Source organism: Populus alba, chromosome 6 (assembly GCF_005239225.2).
Source record: "Populus alba chromosome 6, ASM523922v2, whole genome shotgun sequence".
Taxonomy (NCBI): domain Eukaryota; kingdom Viridiplantae; phylum Streptophyta; class Magnoliopsida; order Malpighiales; family Salicaceae; genus Populus; species Populus alba.
Genome location: NC_133289.1, coordinates 7,021,862 through 7,035,780, shown reverse-complemented (window position 1 = coordinate 7,035,780; position 13,919 = coordinate 7,021,862). Strand labels below are relative to the sequence as shown.

Here is a 13,919-nt window from a genome sequence, read left to right as displayed (position 1 = left end):
ACGGCGCATGATACTTGCCGTCCATGCTGTAGGTCTCCTTCTAACATATCCATGAAAACTAGCATTATAAACTCAACTCATTAATATAATATATGTAATATTTACAAAAAAAATTTTTTTAGCTCAATCTAATATCTTTACTCCATTCAGGTGCAAAAAAAATAAAAATTAAATAAGCTGAGTTTATAATTTTTTTAAATACATATAAGTATAGTCACAGACTTTACCTAAAAAAAATAAAGTAAAAAATAAAAACAAAAAACATCCATTTTGAATTCAACTCAAAAAGGAATCTCCCTCCCTCCCTTGCTTCCTTCTTTCTTTCCTTCCCACACCAGTGTCTCCAAATCCATAGTCATAGCTAGATCGACCCAGCTAAAACCCATGATATGAATCCGTTCCTCTTTTAGCCTCCTGAAAAACCCTAAACCAATCCAAATGTCCTCCGCTTCACCTGTTTCTTACTCATTCGACGACAAAGACCTCGACGACGACGCATTGTGGGCTGTAATCGATTCGGCGGAGGCCTCTCACTCTTCCTCCAAGTCTCGCAAATACCCCAAATTTCAATCTCCATCACCACCACCACCTCCTCCTCCTCGCAGATCCCATTTTAATAATAACTCCCCCTATTCCGATCCCTATCGTCGCGCTCACAAAATCGCCAGATCCTGCGAGTCCTCCTCCGAGGTCAGCGAAGGTACCGGCAGCCATCTCGCTGTGGTTAGGACTCCGATTCTCAAAACTTCGTCGTATTACTCTCCTGAGTCATATTTGTCACCGCACATCGCATCCGAAGTTTCTCCCGTGGCCTTGGAGATGGAGGAGAAGGATGCTATGACGAGGCATTGCCTGGATGGAAGGTTTCCAACCGTTTCTCTTTTTAAAGACTATCAGAACGCAGCTATGGCGGTGATTGTTTTCCTTTTCTTTTGCTTTCAATGTGTTTGTGTTTTTGCTTCATAATTGATATCAAATTTCTTAGGTATACAGATTTTGGAGAAATCTGATTTCACCATGATTTCTGGGAATCCGTTCATCAAGAAATCAGGTAAAGGATTCAATCTTCCGCTCTGTCTCTGCGCTGAATACTTTATGATAGAATGAAAGACTAACACTGGGTCAAACAATATGTCGTTAGGTTGGAGGAAGATATCATTTTACTTCAATATCTCTTATGAAATCAAAGACAGGATCATTGAATTTGACGACAACCGAAATGTTCAGCGTGCAGAATTTGTGGTTCGGGCCTATATGCAGTATGTTTTTGTGCTTCCTTGAACAATCGCATATAAATTGAGAGTATAGCCATAACCTTCTTCTTCTTGTGGTTTTTATTTCTCTCATTACTAGGGGTGGCAGGTTCTCTGATGGATGGGGTTCATGTGATCGGCGTGAGAAGAGATTCTTAAAACCAAATCATGATATTCCAAGTACAGCGGAAACCAGATCAAAAAATAAAGCCTGTCAGGTATGGCTCACTCCCTACTGCTTCTTTCATGAAGTACTTGCTCCCCTTCCTAAATTCTACTTGTGAAATGTAGTTAATAAGCTTTGATGAAGTTAATCTTTTCCCAAATTCCAAAATCAAGTGCTGAATCAAGCTTGGATAAAAGCTTGAACCAGCTCTGCTCATTTACAGCCTTGTAACATAGGTTTGCTTGATGTCTTTAATCTCTATTCTCCTTTTATTTGATTTTGGGAGTTTGGTTAAATATTAAATTATTAACAAGAAACCAGTAGGCTACAGAAAGTCTTAAACTCTGTTGAGGTCAAATTTCATTTAGCTGAACTCATAATCAGAGCACAGAAGTTTTGTGAACATGATAAACTTCCAAGTAAAGAGTGGAAAACCTTTTCCATGCTAAAACCATAATAACTTTAGCCCAAATGAAGAATGGTTCTGTAAATTTTTTAGCAACGGTTTCAAGTTTGTCGAAAATTAATTTCATGCATCATAAACTTTCCAGTTTCTAACCTTGAGTTCTGAATCCATCTAAGTAGATATAACATTGTTTCATGTTCTCTGTTATAATTCTTTTCCCACTCCCAATTTGCTGTTCTGTCCAGTAAAAACATGATTTTGTAAACTAGCAAAAACCTGCATGCAACCATGAATTTGTCAGAGTGACAACCGTATTGATTAAATGATGGGATGACAGTAAATTACATAACAAAACATAGCCTGGCTTAGAAGTGCTAATATGTGTTGCATCCTTTCTGGCTTTGCAATGCTTTTTAATTATTCGGTGCTTTTTTGAATTCATCATAGTTTACATAAGAGTGCTAGTATTTTTTGTGCTTGTATCTGCCTTTCAGTTTGGTCTAGTCTTTGTCCCATTACTTAAAGCTCTATGTTGTTCCATCCCTTGCACTAATTGACAATCAGAAGCACGGTGCTTCAATGACCCTAACATGTCTTACTTTCTTTACCCATTTAAGTTTCACAGCATCCATATTCAACAGGGATGATTTTTTTGGAGTGTTATAAGAGCTGACAGACCTGCTTTTCAACAGGGATGATTGACCATGAAATAAAATAACATTACAGAAACTCACAAGACTGCAAAACTGTTTCATTGTTTGGCAATAACCTGCCGACATCCTTGTCCTTATGCTGTTTCTTAACTATGAGAAAAGACGAAAAACACATTACAACAAAAGTTCACTCCGATTTAGTCCCAAACCGAAGCTCTTATCCCCTGTAAATCCTCTCACACCCATGAAGAAAAATCACGCTCACCGTCTCTTAAAGGATACCATTTATATTAACCTTATGAAAGGGGAATAACGGCAGAAACAACGAGAAAGAAGACGTGCCTTTCAATGATGCGATGAATACAGCAAAAGTCAACAGCCCTTGCACTTGTTCATTTGGATCCATGTTTGTGTCTTTCAAAGCCGGTCTATATGAATTCGATTTTTCATGCATAGTTTCCTTAGGGAATGGCCACATATAACATCCAAACATTGCCAGTAAATTGTTTGTTTCTATAACATGTACTGCCTATCTTTTATTTTGAAAGTGCAAACATATGTTTACAAATTTGCAGGACCTTCTTGGAATCGGAGAATATCGTCCTAGTGCGAACCAGTTTCACCAGAAAGTATAGTCATGCATTGCACCCCTTGGTGTAATCATAGAATTGGCCAACAATTGTAAACCTTGTCAGACTTTGAACAGATTTAGGGAGCCGGAGAATCAAGAGGAATTTCACGCTTAAATTCTTCAATGGATCAAGGAGCCCTTGTAATATTTGAAGTCATTTCACATGATCTTTTTTCAAGGATTGAGAAGTTTATGGTTTAGTTATATGAAGGTGAATGAGAACTTATCTGTTACATCCCTGCTCCCTTGCGCCACTCTAAATTTTTCTGTGACATGTAGAGCGAACAATCCTATTGCTCCTCTAAACATAGTTGTAACGGTGGATTTAGGAAATTTTATGCTTGAGCAGCAGCCTTTTTCTGCAACAATTTATTATTCATCATCGAGGAGTGGACATAACTAGATGCTGGTGGAGCTTGCACTGAGCTACAACAGGATCAACGAGCCTGGGGACCAGAAAAAGGAAAAGGTGTTTCCTAAAAAGGATGGAAACGTAACGTTACTTTTTCTATTTTCTAGTCCTTTAAAATGTCATCTCCCTCCTATGTATTGGAATATTAGGTCATATGTTAGACCAAGGAGAACGTGCCTTCTGTAAGAAATGGCTTCCTTGGACCATCACGAATCGGAAAAAAATATATATCCTCAGCGAACAAAAGTTGCACACTTGATGGTGAACTGGCACAACATTACCGAGGCAATAAAATAATATGGTAAAAAGGAAAAAGAAAAAGGAATACAGATAAGGAAAAAAAGGAATGCCAAGGGATAGTTTGGTCACACAGTGCTTGCCAAGTGGTGCCAAGGAGCAAGGAGAGGTACGACGAGTAGTTTGGCAGCCCCCCTCTGCCGCTCCTCTTGCATGTTTCCTTTCCCCGCGTTATCTTCCGTACAAAACTCTTCCCTTTTTCCACTATCTTTTCTGTCTGCAGTGTCTTCTCAATCAGAGATCTAAGATGCAGCTAAGGAACGGTAACAAATCACTTTTCCTTGCCCTCCCCTCCCCTCCCCTCCCCTCCCTCCCTCCCTCCATTGCTTGCTTGTGCTAGTGTGTGTGTTTTTTAATTTTCATTAAACGAGGTGGGCGATGCTTTAGTTAGAGCTATGCAGGCAGCATGTGGGAGAGGCACATTTCATTTCTTTGGTTTTTCAATAAAGAATTCTTAGCTACACATGACATGACCTGACATATTTCTTTCGATTTATTTAAGGAAAAACAGAGCAATTGCAGTAGTATCTAGCACGTCAATTGGCAGAGGACACTACTCCCAGTTGCAGGCATTGACAACAGCAGAACAAGCTCATGGTCATGGAGGCTCAACAACAGGTAAACTGAATCCCCTTTTGGGTCCCCGTCTGTCAGCCTGTGTGCGCGATATCCATTTCCAAATCTGTAAACAAACTCAACATTTTGCAGGAAGATGGGTGGCCACTCGGCCTAAGACCGCTGAACGCAAGAGCTGGGTTGGTGAGAAATCGAGATTTCAATGGTTCAATTTCTTTTAGCACTTTGCTCACTGCTTCTAACAGCTCCTTCACTGACTCTTCTTCGGATTTTGATACTGAGGTGAGATCATGTTAACTACCATTCCTGCTATTATTTTCCATGGATAAAGTCCATTCTATTAAATCTCCTAAATGTTGTAACTTTACACACATCATTACTTTCTTTTACCTGCTTGCGCTGCATTTCTAACTTCCCTTTTTTTCTGGGTTCGTATCATGCTTGATAGTTAAGATACAATAGAAAGAAAAGGTTGAGACCACTTTTTACTCTGTCCACCTTGTCCATTATGATGGCGTTTGACTGTTTTTGGCCAATTTCTCCTGTAAAGGGTTAGATTTGAACACCCACACCCACACCCACATATTTCCCTGTACATTTATGCTACCTCTTAAACTCATTTTGTGCAATTCAATCATCAATCAAGCGACACTGTATTGAACGCTAGCTAGGGAGGATGATCATTGGTGTCCATTGTTAAGTAATTTGTCATGTACAGAGTAATTTATTTAGTTGCTTGCAATGGGGTCGCAAAGCAAAAGCCTAATAGTAACAATTGATAATAACTGTCACCAGAAAGGTTTTTGACACATGTTTACCTTACACATTATATTTCTTGTCTTTCCATAACTATATATTCGTATCTCTCAGTTTAGCTCCAACGTTAATCTAGTTTTATTCTGTAAGGGAAAATGTTGTTGAGTGAAGGTCTTCTTAAGTTTTTATATTTGTATTAGTGCCTTGTGAAAGATAGTCAATACGCAGCAGCTGATTTTAGATGCATAACAAGCTATGATATTTAAACTTACTTTTGTGAACAAAATTACAGACAATAACTGACCTAGGAGAATTTTGTTCTTTTCCAGTCCACTGGATCTTTCTTCCATGACAAGAGCTTAACACTAGGGAGTCTCATTGGAGTTTCTAGCATTCTAGAGCTCTCTAGAAGATCAACTAGGGGAAGGACCACTGAAACCTTACGAGAGCAGAAGAATTACAAATCAAAACCATGGATGTTCTCAATATGCTCGAGGCTAAGCCCTGATGTCGTCAACACAAACAACAACGCTCCTTCTCTTGGCCACTTTCTTGAAGTAGAGAGGAGAGCTGCTGCCAACATTCACAGAAGGAATATGATATATGGACCTAGAGATTTCTCCCCAATTCTGCCTAACTCCGGTGTAAATTCTCAATTTTTGGGTGATCACATTGCCCCGCAATCAAGTGCTTCATTGGGAGTAGATGGAGGGAGAAGATCCAACACAGAATTGTTACAACATGGTAATGGGTATGGAGCTTCATTAGTATTGTCATGTTTGTGTGGACAACTCATTGAATGATGACTTCTTGTAAAACATTTTACATGTTCTTATGTCCCTGGGTTCTGAATAATCCAACTGCAAGTGTGGGAAGTGTAACACTACGGTCTTTGTAAAACAAAATCCAACCAAACAACTGTTTGGTTCATGGTGTTTAGTTCTGATGCTGATTTTAGCACTGCCATTTACATTCACACCTCAGTTTTAATACTGGATGAACAACAACAGAGAGCCGTTATCAATTACCTGGATTGCTAATACATTCACATAGGAGTCAACTGAAACAAGCTTTGCATCAAAGCTCTCATCCAAAGTTCTGCTCATCAAGGATTGGAACAAGGAGATATTCAATTTTAGCTACTTTGCTTCCCACAGTACTGCCCCCCTTAACGTCTGAACTGGTCTTGTAGAAATTGTCTGGAGCAACAGGCATGAGGGCATCACCATACGTCCCGTTGCAGTCACGAATGCCATTGTCAACTCGCTCCATTATAATCTATTTGTGGCGCATCCGAGTAAACTCTTGAAGGACCAAAACACTCCTCTGGCTGAGGTGAAATTCATGCTTTAAGGTTGTCATAAGTTGCGTACTCATTGTCTTAAAAACCATGGCATTCATGATCATTTTAGTCGACGCAATTTTCAGCAACTCCAAATTTTCACGTCCCCCCATCATCCCCACGCTCTTTATCCAATTGCAGAAGTCAAGGCTTTCGTCGCCATATTCTCAAAGCCCAACCACAATCTCAGAGAGCAGCAAGGCGATGGTTTCTCGCTTTCTAATACAGATTCTATAGGCTTATCGAAAAACACATAGTTTACACATTTTGTTGGGACTAGTGGAGCGCCTCTTCTAAATGGCATCCGCTGAAAATGATAATAGAGTTCCATGTTTCACCTGATGGGTAAATGATTAGAAGACAAGAATCAAAACGAACAACAACCCATTCAGATGAAATGCAAGCACAGATAACATTAACATAATCTCATATATGGCAATTTTGAATTAAAAAGAAGGCAAAAAGCGAAAAAGAAACCTAACAACTTCCACATCTTGAAAAGTTAAAGTTGTGATCATTAAATGAAGCGTGTCCAATTAAAGAGAGGAGATGGTTAGAGAAGTTCTACCACGGTATAGCAAAAAAGCTCTCATTACATTGTTATTATACAGGGAATCGGGACTACAGCTTGATTCAAATAATAGCTGTTGAAGAAAAAATCACATCAACAATATGTTCAACGAGAATCTTAGAACAATGATGATTTCTAGGTCTTTACGAAAAGTTACATGGAATGGCTTCTAGGTATTACTGTTTCACCATGAAAGAACTTTTACAACTGCACCCGCCCACTGCACTTGGATTGGCGGCCACCTACATATGAAAACAGAATTTAGTTCCTGCTACGCAAGAGTATTAAAGATGAATTGGAATGAAAAATCAACACACACACAGTCATCTACAGATGAATTGGGATCCAAGTTAGGCACCACGAGCCATCTTCTGTAGTTTAGCTATTGCTTGTGTATAATCAACACACACACACACACACACACACAAACATTCTGACAAAGCCAGTCAAAGATATGGACCTCGTATTAGGTAAATTATAATTCACATATCATCTTATAATCTGTACAAACTGGCTCTAGTTTGCTCAAGCTCATCTCCTCATTAAATTATATATCTTTCAAGGGAAGGAATTGTGCTCGATGCAGCTATGCTAGAAGGCCAGAACAGTTTAATTCATATAATTTTTTAAATGATACATAATCAGCTAAATCTAGAAACACATGTACATTATGCATACAATTCACATATCACTCAATAGGTGACACAGACTTCAATTTTTCTGCCAGACCACACTCTTGACAAAGCTAAACCATATCATATGGTGTGCCTCGCTACTTGCGCAAAACAAAATAATGAGCCACATCAACTTGAGCACTTAATAGTATCATCTGAAATTTGGAGCTCGGCCACATCACACAACCAACCATGTTATTGCTCCAATTTGATAACATCCCTCATTTAGATCCTTATTCTTTTATTATCAATCATGTTAACTAACAAATCCAAGTGACTGTACAGATGCAGGCACAAATCTCCCTTACAGCACAGCCACTATGGATGCATTGCTTGGCTGTCATTTGGCAAGTATTACCTACCTTAGGCCTAGAAAAGGATGCAGACAGTTAAATTAAGTTTAAGGAACACCCTAACAGCAAGATTGCATGAATAATGTTATCATTATATAAGGTCGTGTAGTATTTAAATCGTTTATATGAAGCTCATAAGTATCTTCCACACTAAGAATTTCAGCAAACAGATGTCCTAGGAGCTTTTGTATCAATGGTAGAAGACAATTATCAATTTTCCAGTGTGCGTGGTGATCTCAACACCCTCCCCCACCACTTGTCTACAACCTTGATGAAAAAAGAGAGAGTATAATCTAGCCCAAATCAAATAGAAAAGGCATGGAAAAGTATTTCATAGCTTGCTGAATGACATCTTAAAAATTTACTGATCCATTTTCCATCAAGATCAAAAGCCCCTGGTTTCTTAACTTCGATACAATTTACAAATACACACCCCCAAATATATAAAAATTTATCAGCAACATACAAGATGAATTACTTACTATAAAAGCAGCACGGATTAGCTCCTCAACATAGTCAACAGTGGCCCCTTTCAGAAAATCATATGAAATGTTATCAACCACCAATCTGACTCCTTCTGTCTCAAAAACTCTGCAACAATACAGTTAAATGATAAACACATAAGAAAACTAAAAATAGTTAATGCATTAGTCATTTGATGGTTCTCCAAATTAGAAAACAAAATCTGGAAAGCAACAGTGGTTGCAAAATTAATTAAAATAAAAAATAGAATGACATCAAAACCTGTCATCTGGATTGGTTTTATCATCCAAGTCAAAAACATACTGGAAACCAGAACATCCACCAGTTTCCACACCCAAACGAAGCATTTTGTCTTTAGCCGATCCTTCACTGGTTTGCAGTTCTTTCAGTCTCTGTAAACCAGACCTTAATTTTATGGAAAGGCTAGAATAAATTGCAAAAGAAACAGGCTCATACGTGTTTGCATAAAATAAGCTATATGTGTGACATAAATAAAAACAGCTTTACTGAAGAGATTTAGAAATCCAACTGATACCAAACAAGGATATGGGCATGGCAGTTTTATATATTTTTTTAGAAGGCTGAATAAGAATAAAAAACCAAGCTGTAGGACACACCACTAGGATTGATCAAAGATACGGAAGAGGTTCAGGGGAGGAAAGAAATTGATACAGTACAGAACTAGAATTAGGAAAACTAATAGGAGGCCCTAAGAGGTCAGCATGGAATTAATCACATCAGTAGTATCACCCTTGCTATGAATTACAACATACAAAAGAAGAAAAAAGGGAAATGACAGCAGCAAAAACATTCAATAAAACAGCAAGGAAAGGAGTAAACCTCTGCAGGCAGATACAGATCCAACAAAGCATTGATATAGGAAAGAAGATGCCATAATATTGAGAAATGCAGGAGCAGCAGAATAAGCTAAGAAGCAGAACCTAGCATCAAAGACTAATAATAAAGTGGCAGCGCAATCATGAGGATGAACACTTAGATTCACTGTAGACTTTCAATAGGATTATATTATGTGAAAACAACATTTGATGTTCCAGAAATTTCAATCTTTTGCTAGCCGCCAATTCTTGGCTGTCTGTCATATGGGCATACTAATCTATATCTATCTATCTAACTCTTAAAAAAAATAAAAATTGAAGCAAAGTCCATTAACAATTAACAAGCCAAAAAGAAAAAACAAACATATAAATCCACAAAAACACAATCTAATGAGCGTAGTACCCGGATGCAATTGTCGGTCAAGTGAATGGAATCATCAACAAGAGAAGAAGCTTCGCGAAGAGCAGAAGAGCTAAGAAGCCTGTGGTTCTGTCGAATCCAAGAAGTGAACATGGGTGTTACCCGTTTAATCAACGATGATGATTTGGAAGACATCATGCCTTTTTTTCTCTTTAATTAATTTAATTAATGTTTTTTTTTGGAGTTGGGTTGGATTTTAATCGAATTGGGAATATTGATGAACCGATTGTTCAGTTTCTGGTTATTATTTGGAAGAGGACAGGGGACGATGGAAGGTGGAGGCCTGCGTGTGGTAATTGCGTTGAGAGTGATTTTTTAAAGTGTTTATATTTTTAAATATATTAAAATAATTTTAGCATGAAACAACCCTCAAAATCGGCATTTAAATATATTTAAATACTTTTTAAATATTAGTAGCATGGAACAACCTCAAAATCGGCATTGTAGTAGCCTGAATTAAGCAAGTAAACCATAATAAAAAAGGATTTTATAGTGGTTTGCATATTTAGTCAACTCGACTGAATCCAATTAAACTAAATTATATTATTATAAATTATATACAAATTTCAATTCTCAAAAAAATTTAGAAATAAAAAACTAGTTTCTTTTCAAAAATGCATAAAAAAGTTTTTTTTTAATAGAAACAATTTCAGAAAATACCCATTCATTAAAAATTTTAAGAATGCTCAAGGATTTCTTATTTTAAGAAAATATTAATTTATTGATCACCAAAATCTTTGAAAATGTTGAACAAATAAAAAGCATAAATTTTTAGAAATATGCATGAAATTTTTTTATTTCTTAAAAATATAAAATTTTCTAAAAAAATTATAATAAGAGATTACGCAAATAAAACATAAGACGGATCCTCATCCATTGAGAAAATAATATAAGAATCTTTCATTTTTTATTTTGACAGGAATCCTAATAATATAAATAAAGGAGGAGAAATACCTAGAAAAAAAATAGATAAAAATCCTACATAGAAATACCCCATGGAAAAGGATTATGTCCTTCACTTATTGAGATTTTCTAGTTTATCTTTTATTTAAAGAATCAACTCATGGGTGATAAAATCTTTAAAAAGGGTTTTGACTTCTAGAAGTTGTGTCTTTGTTGTTTTTTGTTTTAAAATACAACTCATGAGCGGTAAGTTGTGTCTTTGATAATTTTTTTTTTTTTTTTTATGTTTGAATATTTAGTCAAGTGATATATTTCTCCCTTGTGTCTTTGTATTTTTCATTTTTAAAATACAACTCATGAGTGGTAAGTTGTGTCTTGGTTATTTTTTTTTTAATGTTTGAATATTTGGGTCATGTGATATATTTCTTCCCTGTGTCTTTGTATTTTTCATTTTTAAAATACAACTCATGAGTGGTAAGTTGTGTCTTGGTTATTATTTTTTTTAATGTTTGAATATTTGGGATTCATGTGATATATTTCTTCCTTGTGTCTTTGTTTTTGTTCATTTTTAAAATACAACTCATTACTTAATGCGTAGCTGAACTTAATGATATTAGGTCTGACAACTCGCCAGACCCATATGTATTTGATTTTAGTGAGTAGCAAAACCTAAAGATGTTGGGTTCCGCAACTCGTCAAACTCACATGTACTTGGACTCAACATATAGCTGATCTTAAGAATATTAAATCTAACAACTTGCTAGATATACATGTATTTGGGTTTATTATGTAGCTAAACCCAAAGATATCAGGCCTGAAAACAAACTAAATTTAAATCATTTGAACTTAATATTTCACCAAGCCTAAGATATATTGGACCTTGTCATTAGCCTTTCTAAACATGAACTTTAGTTAAATAATAATAATAAGTTGATCCATCATAATTAAAAAAAAAAAAAAACATTATCTTGTCAATCAAACAATAATCATTATGGTTAAAACTCTAGTACATCATACAAAATCTTGCCATGTGTTATATATATTTTTTCTATTATCAAATAAAATATTCTTCGAGTTGCTCTTGTTTCATGCTACATGCATTTATGTATTACTTAATTATCTTTTAATTTCTAAATATTTTGTTTCTCTTAAACATGAATATTATCTTTTTTCAACTCTAGCTAGGTTGAATCAAATTTGACAAAAAAAGATTATTTTCCTATAAAGATCATACTTATTGAATCATTTATTTGATTATTTATATTTTCAACTGTCATACTAGTATGTTTTATTTGCCTAAAAATCAAACAAAAGCTAAGAATTTTAAGGATTTGTCAATTTACAGATCCAATATTACAAGGATAGATACTCCTGTGTCTTTTTATTTCTAGGGTTTCAGAAGACAAGAACAAATCATTAGATATAAAGGCATGCCCTTTTCATTTTAGAAACATTCAATAAGTGGAATTTTAAAATTAGTTGACGGTTATTCAAAGAAGGAATTTAGATTTAAGTTTTTTTTTTTTTTTTTTTGCTTGCAACACTAAATTTCCTAAGCACAAAAGATTTCAAAATTCTTATCTGATATGGAAAAACACAGCATCTCGTAGTATTAAAGTCTTAGCCCTATTATATCACACAAAGATTCTATATACCAACTCATGACACCAAAGTTTTGTATATGGTACAGACTATAAAGCATTAAGCTAACGTATAAATTCTTGGATGTTCTTTTGAAATATGATTATTGAGAATATGTTCATTTAAGAAAATGATATGTATATGAAATTTTGTGATGTAAAGAACAATTGAAAAAATCTTTTTTTTTATAGTGGAGTAATTTTTTTGACAATAATTTCAGTGGACTGATATATACTGGAGTATTTATTCTTTTTTATCTTGTACTTGTTTAAGAATCCCACCATATCTTAGGTCAGAAGCATCGGTTTCAACGATCTTAGAAGATAACGAGTTAGCTAAATGTAGAAGAGGAATGATTTGGACCTGTTTCTTAATTTTTTTTTGACAAAGTTGGTATAGAGGTCAGACCAAGAAACGGGCCGGGTTGGTTTTTAACCTGTCATGTAAAAGTTTAGTAAGATGACTAATATTATAATAATAATTTAGAACATAATTAATACTATTTAAATACTTTTGTAATTGGGTTTTATAACTAATATATATATATATGATTAGCAATGAAAAAAATACTGGTCACATAGTTATTTTAAAAAAACAAGATGATTGGAATAAAGGAATGAGACCTCGCCGTTTTACAAGATAAGCGACCAGCCTACTCACCTAAGGCAACGTAAAACCCTTGGCAAGATCAAATTCAACATGATGATTGGAATTTAGTAACTCATCCTATTTAGTTTAACATGCATTTGGATGAGATTGAAATTTGATTTAGGTTTTGTTATGATCAGAAACGCAACAAATTAATTGATCCTATGCGTGGCGGTGGCGGCAACTTTGTATAATTGTAAAGGTAATCAAAGGCATCGGTCTTAGGATAACATGGAAAACACTAAGAGAAAAAAATCTAAAACTTTTTTCATTGCTTTATTTACATAGACATCCCAACCCACGGAAAAAGTGAGAGATTTGTAGAGAGCATAATAAGTTGTCAACGACAAAGAGACAAAGAGCATCCGTGTTCGTAGATGGGGACAAGTTTCAAAAGCAGAGTTATTTCACGTACGTTGTTAAGGAAATTAAGTCATGAAATTTGTCGTATGTATGCGGTGTTACAACGATAATTTTTTTTGGAATAATATATTATTGATTTTTATTAGTAAAAAAATTTAAAATCATCATTTAGTATTTTCTGATTTTTAGAGTTTGGATAAAGTGGAAGATAATATAACTCCTAATATATTTTATCTAAAGATAAGTAACATTATTTATTTGTCTAATTATTATTAACATATTATCATGTTTTTTTAACAATTGATCTATCTATTGGTTAAAATCGATCCACTCTAATAGAATGAACCATAACTTTATAGATAAACCTAGCTATTTTAAAACCAAATTTTTTATTTTATTTTAAATGTTGAAAATACATCTTATCAATAAATTTATAATTCTCGGTATTAGAAATAAATAAATTAATTTTTTTAGTATTTTTGAAATTTAGACCAAGTCATCATGGCTTTAATAAACTTGCTATTAAACTAATGA

General features: G+C 35.0%; 3 protein-coding genes across 5 annotated transcripts; 2 read left to right on the top strand and 1 right to left on the bottom strand.

The window, feature by feature from the left end:
* The first annotated feature begins 238 nt into the window (after positions 1-238).
* Positions 239-3,342, top strand: LOC118053368 (uncharacterized). Its single transcript, XM_035064598.2, has 5 exons — positions 239-912; positions 994-1,051; positions 1,142-1,259; positions 1,354-1,471; positions 3,054-3,342. Exons 1-5 carry the CDS (start codon positions 439-441, stop codon positions 3,111-3,113), a joined length of 828 nt encoding a protein of 275 aa, XP_034920489.1. The 5' UTR covers positions 239-438; the 3' UTR covers positions 3,114-3,342.
* A 135-nt stretch (positions 3,343-3,477) lies between these two features.
* LOC118053369 (uncharacterized) lies at positions 3,478-6,126 on the top strand. 3 transcript variants are annotated; one of them, XM_035064601.2, is made up of 4 exons: positions 3,478-4,081; positions 4,330-4,436; positions 4,527-4,676; positions 5,480-6,126. In XM_035064601.2, the coding sequence occupies exons 2-4, from the start codon at positions 4,413-4,415 to the stop codon at positions 5,951-5,953; spliced, it is 648 nt and encodes a 215-aa protein (XP_034920492.1). In that variant the 5' UTR covers positions 3,478-4,081; positions 4,330-4,412; the 3' UTR covers positions 5,954-6,126. The 3 variants fall into 3 exon arrangements, with proteins under 3 accessions (XP_034920492.1, XP_034920491.1, XP_073266198.1); XM_035064600.2 differs by having other exon boundaries at positions 4,321-4,436; XM_073410097.1 differs by lacking the exon at positions 3,478-4,081 and adding an exon at positions 4,210-4,226 and having other exon boundaries at positions 4,321-4,436.
* A 919-nt stretch (positions 6,127-7,045) lies between these two features.
* LOC118053370 (iron-sulfur assembly protein IscA-like 2, mitochondrial) lies at positions 7,046-10,140 on the bottom strand. The gene is made up of 4 exons (XM_035064602.2): positions 9,813-10,140; positions 8,835-8,965; positions 8,573-8,681; positions 7,046-7,305 (listed from the first exon to the last, which is right to left on the bottom strand). The coding sequence occupies exons 1-4, from the start codon at positions 9,966-9,968 to the stop codon at positions 7,240-7,242; spliced, it is 462 nt and encodes a 153-aa protein (XP_034920493.1). The 5' UTR covers positions 9,969-10,140; the 3' UTR covers positions 7,046-7,239.
* Between the last annotated feature and the right edge of the window lie 3,779 nt (positions 10,141-13,919).

What these genes read in the sequence shown, in the direction of transcription:
- LOC118053368 (XM_035064598.2), top strand. Translation starts at nt 439, where the DNA reads ATGTCCTCCGCTTCACCTGTTTCTTACTCATTCGACGACAAAGACCTC. An exon ending in ATCAGAACGCAGCTATGGCG is followed by an intron (nt 913 to 993) that starts GTGATTGTTTTC and finishes TTAGGTATACAG; the next exon opens with ATTTTGGAGAAATCTGATTT. An exon ending in GTGGTTCGGGCCTATATGCA is followed by an intron (nt 1,260 to 1,353) that starts GTATGTTTTTGT and finishes TCTCATTACTAG; the next exon opens with GGGTGGCAGGTTCTCTGATG.
- LOC118053369 (XM_035064601.2), top strand. Translation starts at nt 4,413, where the DNA reads ATGGTCATGGAGGCTCAACAACAG. An exon ending in TCATGGAGGCTCAACAACAG is followed by an intron (nt 4,437 to 4,526) that starts GTAAACTGAATC and finishes AACATTTTGCAG; the next exon opens with GAAGATGGGTGGCCACTCGG. An exon ending in CTTCGGATTTTGATACTGAG is followed by an intron (nt 4,677 to 5,479) that starts GTGAGATCATGT and finishes GTTCTTTTCCAG; the next exon opens with TCCACTGGATCTTTCTTCCA.
- LOC118053370 (XM_035064602.2), bottom strand. Translation starts at nt 9,968, where the DNA reads ATGATGTCTTCCAAATCATCATCGTTGATTAAACGGGTAACACCCATG. An exon ending in AAAACCAATCCAGATGACAG is followed by an intron (nt 8,682 to 8,834) that starts GTTTTGATGTCA and finishes GTATTGTTGCAG; the next exon opens with AGTTTTTGAGACAGAAGGAG. An exon ending in TAATCCGTGCTGCTTTTATA is followed by an intron (nt 7,306 to 8,572) that starts GTAAGTAATTCA and finishes TTTCATATGTAG; the next exon opens with GTGGCCGCCAATCCAAGTGC.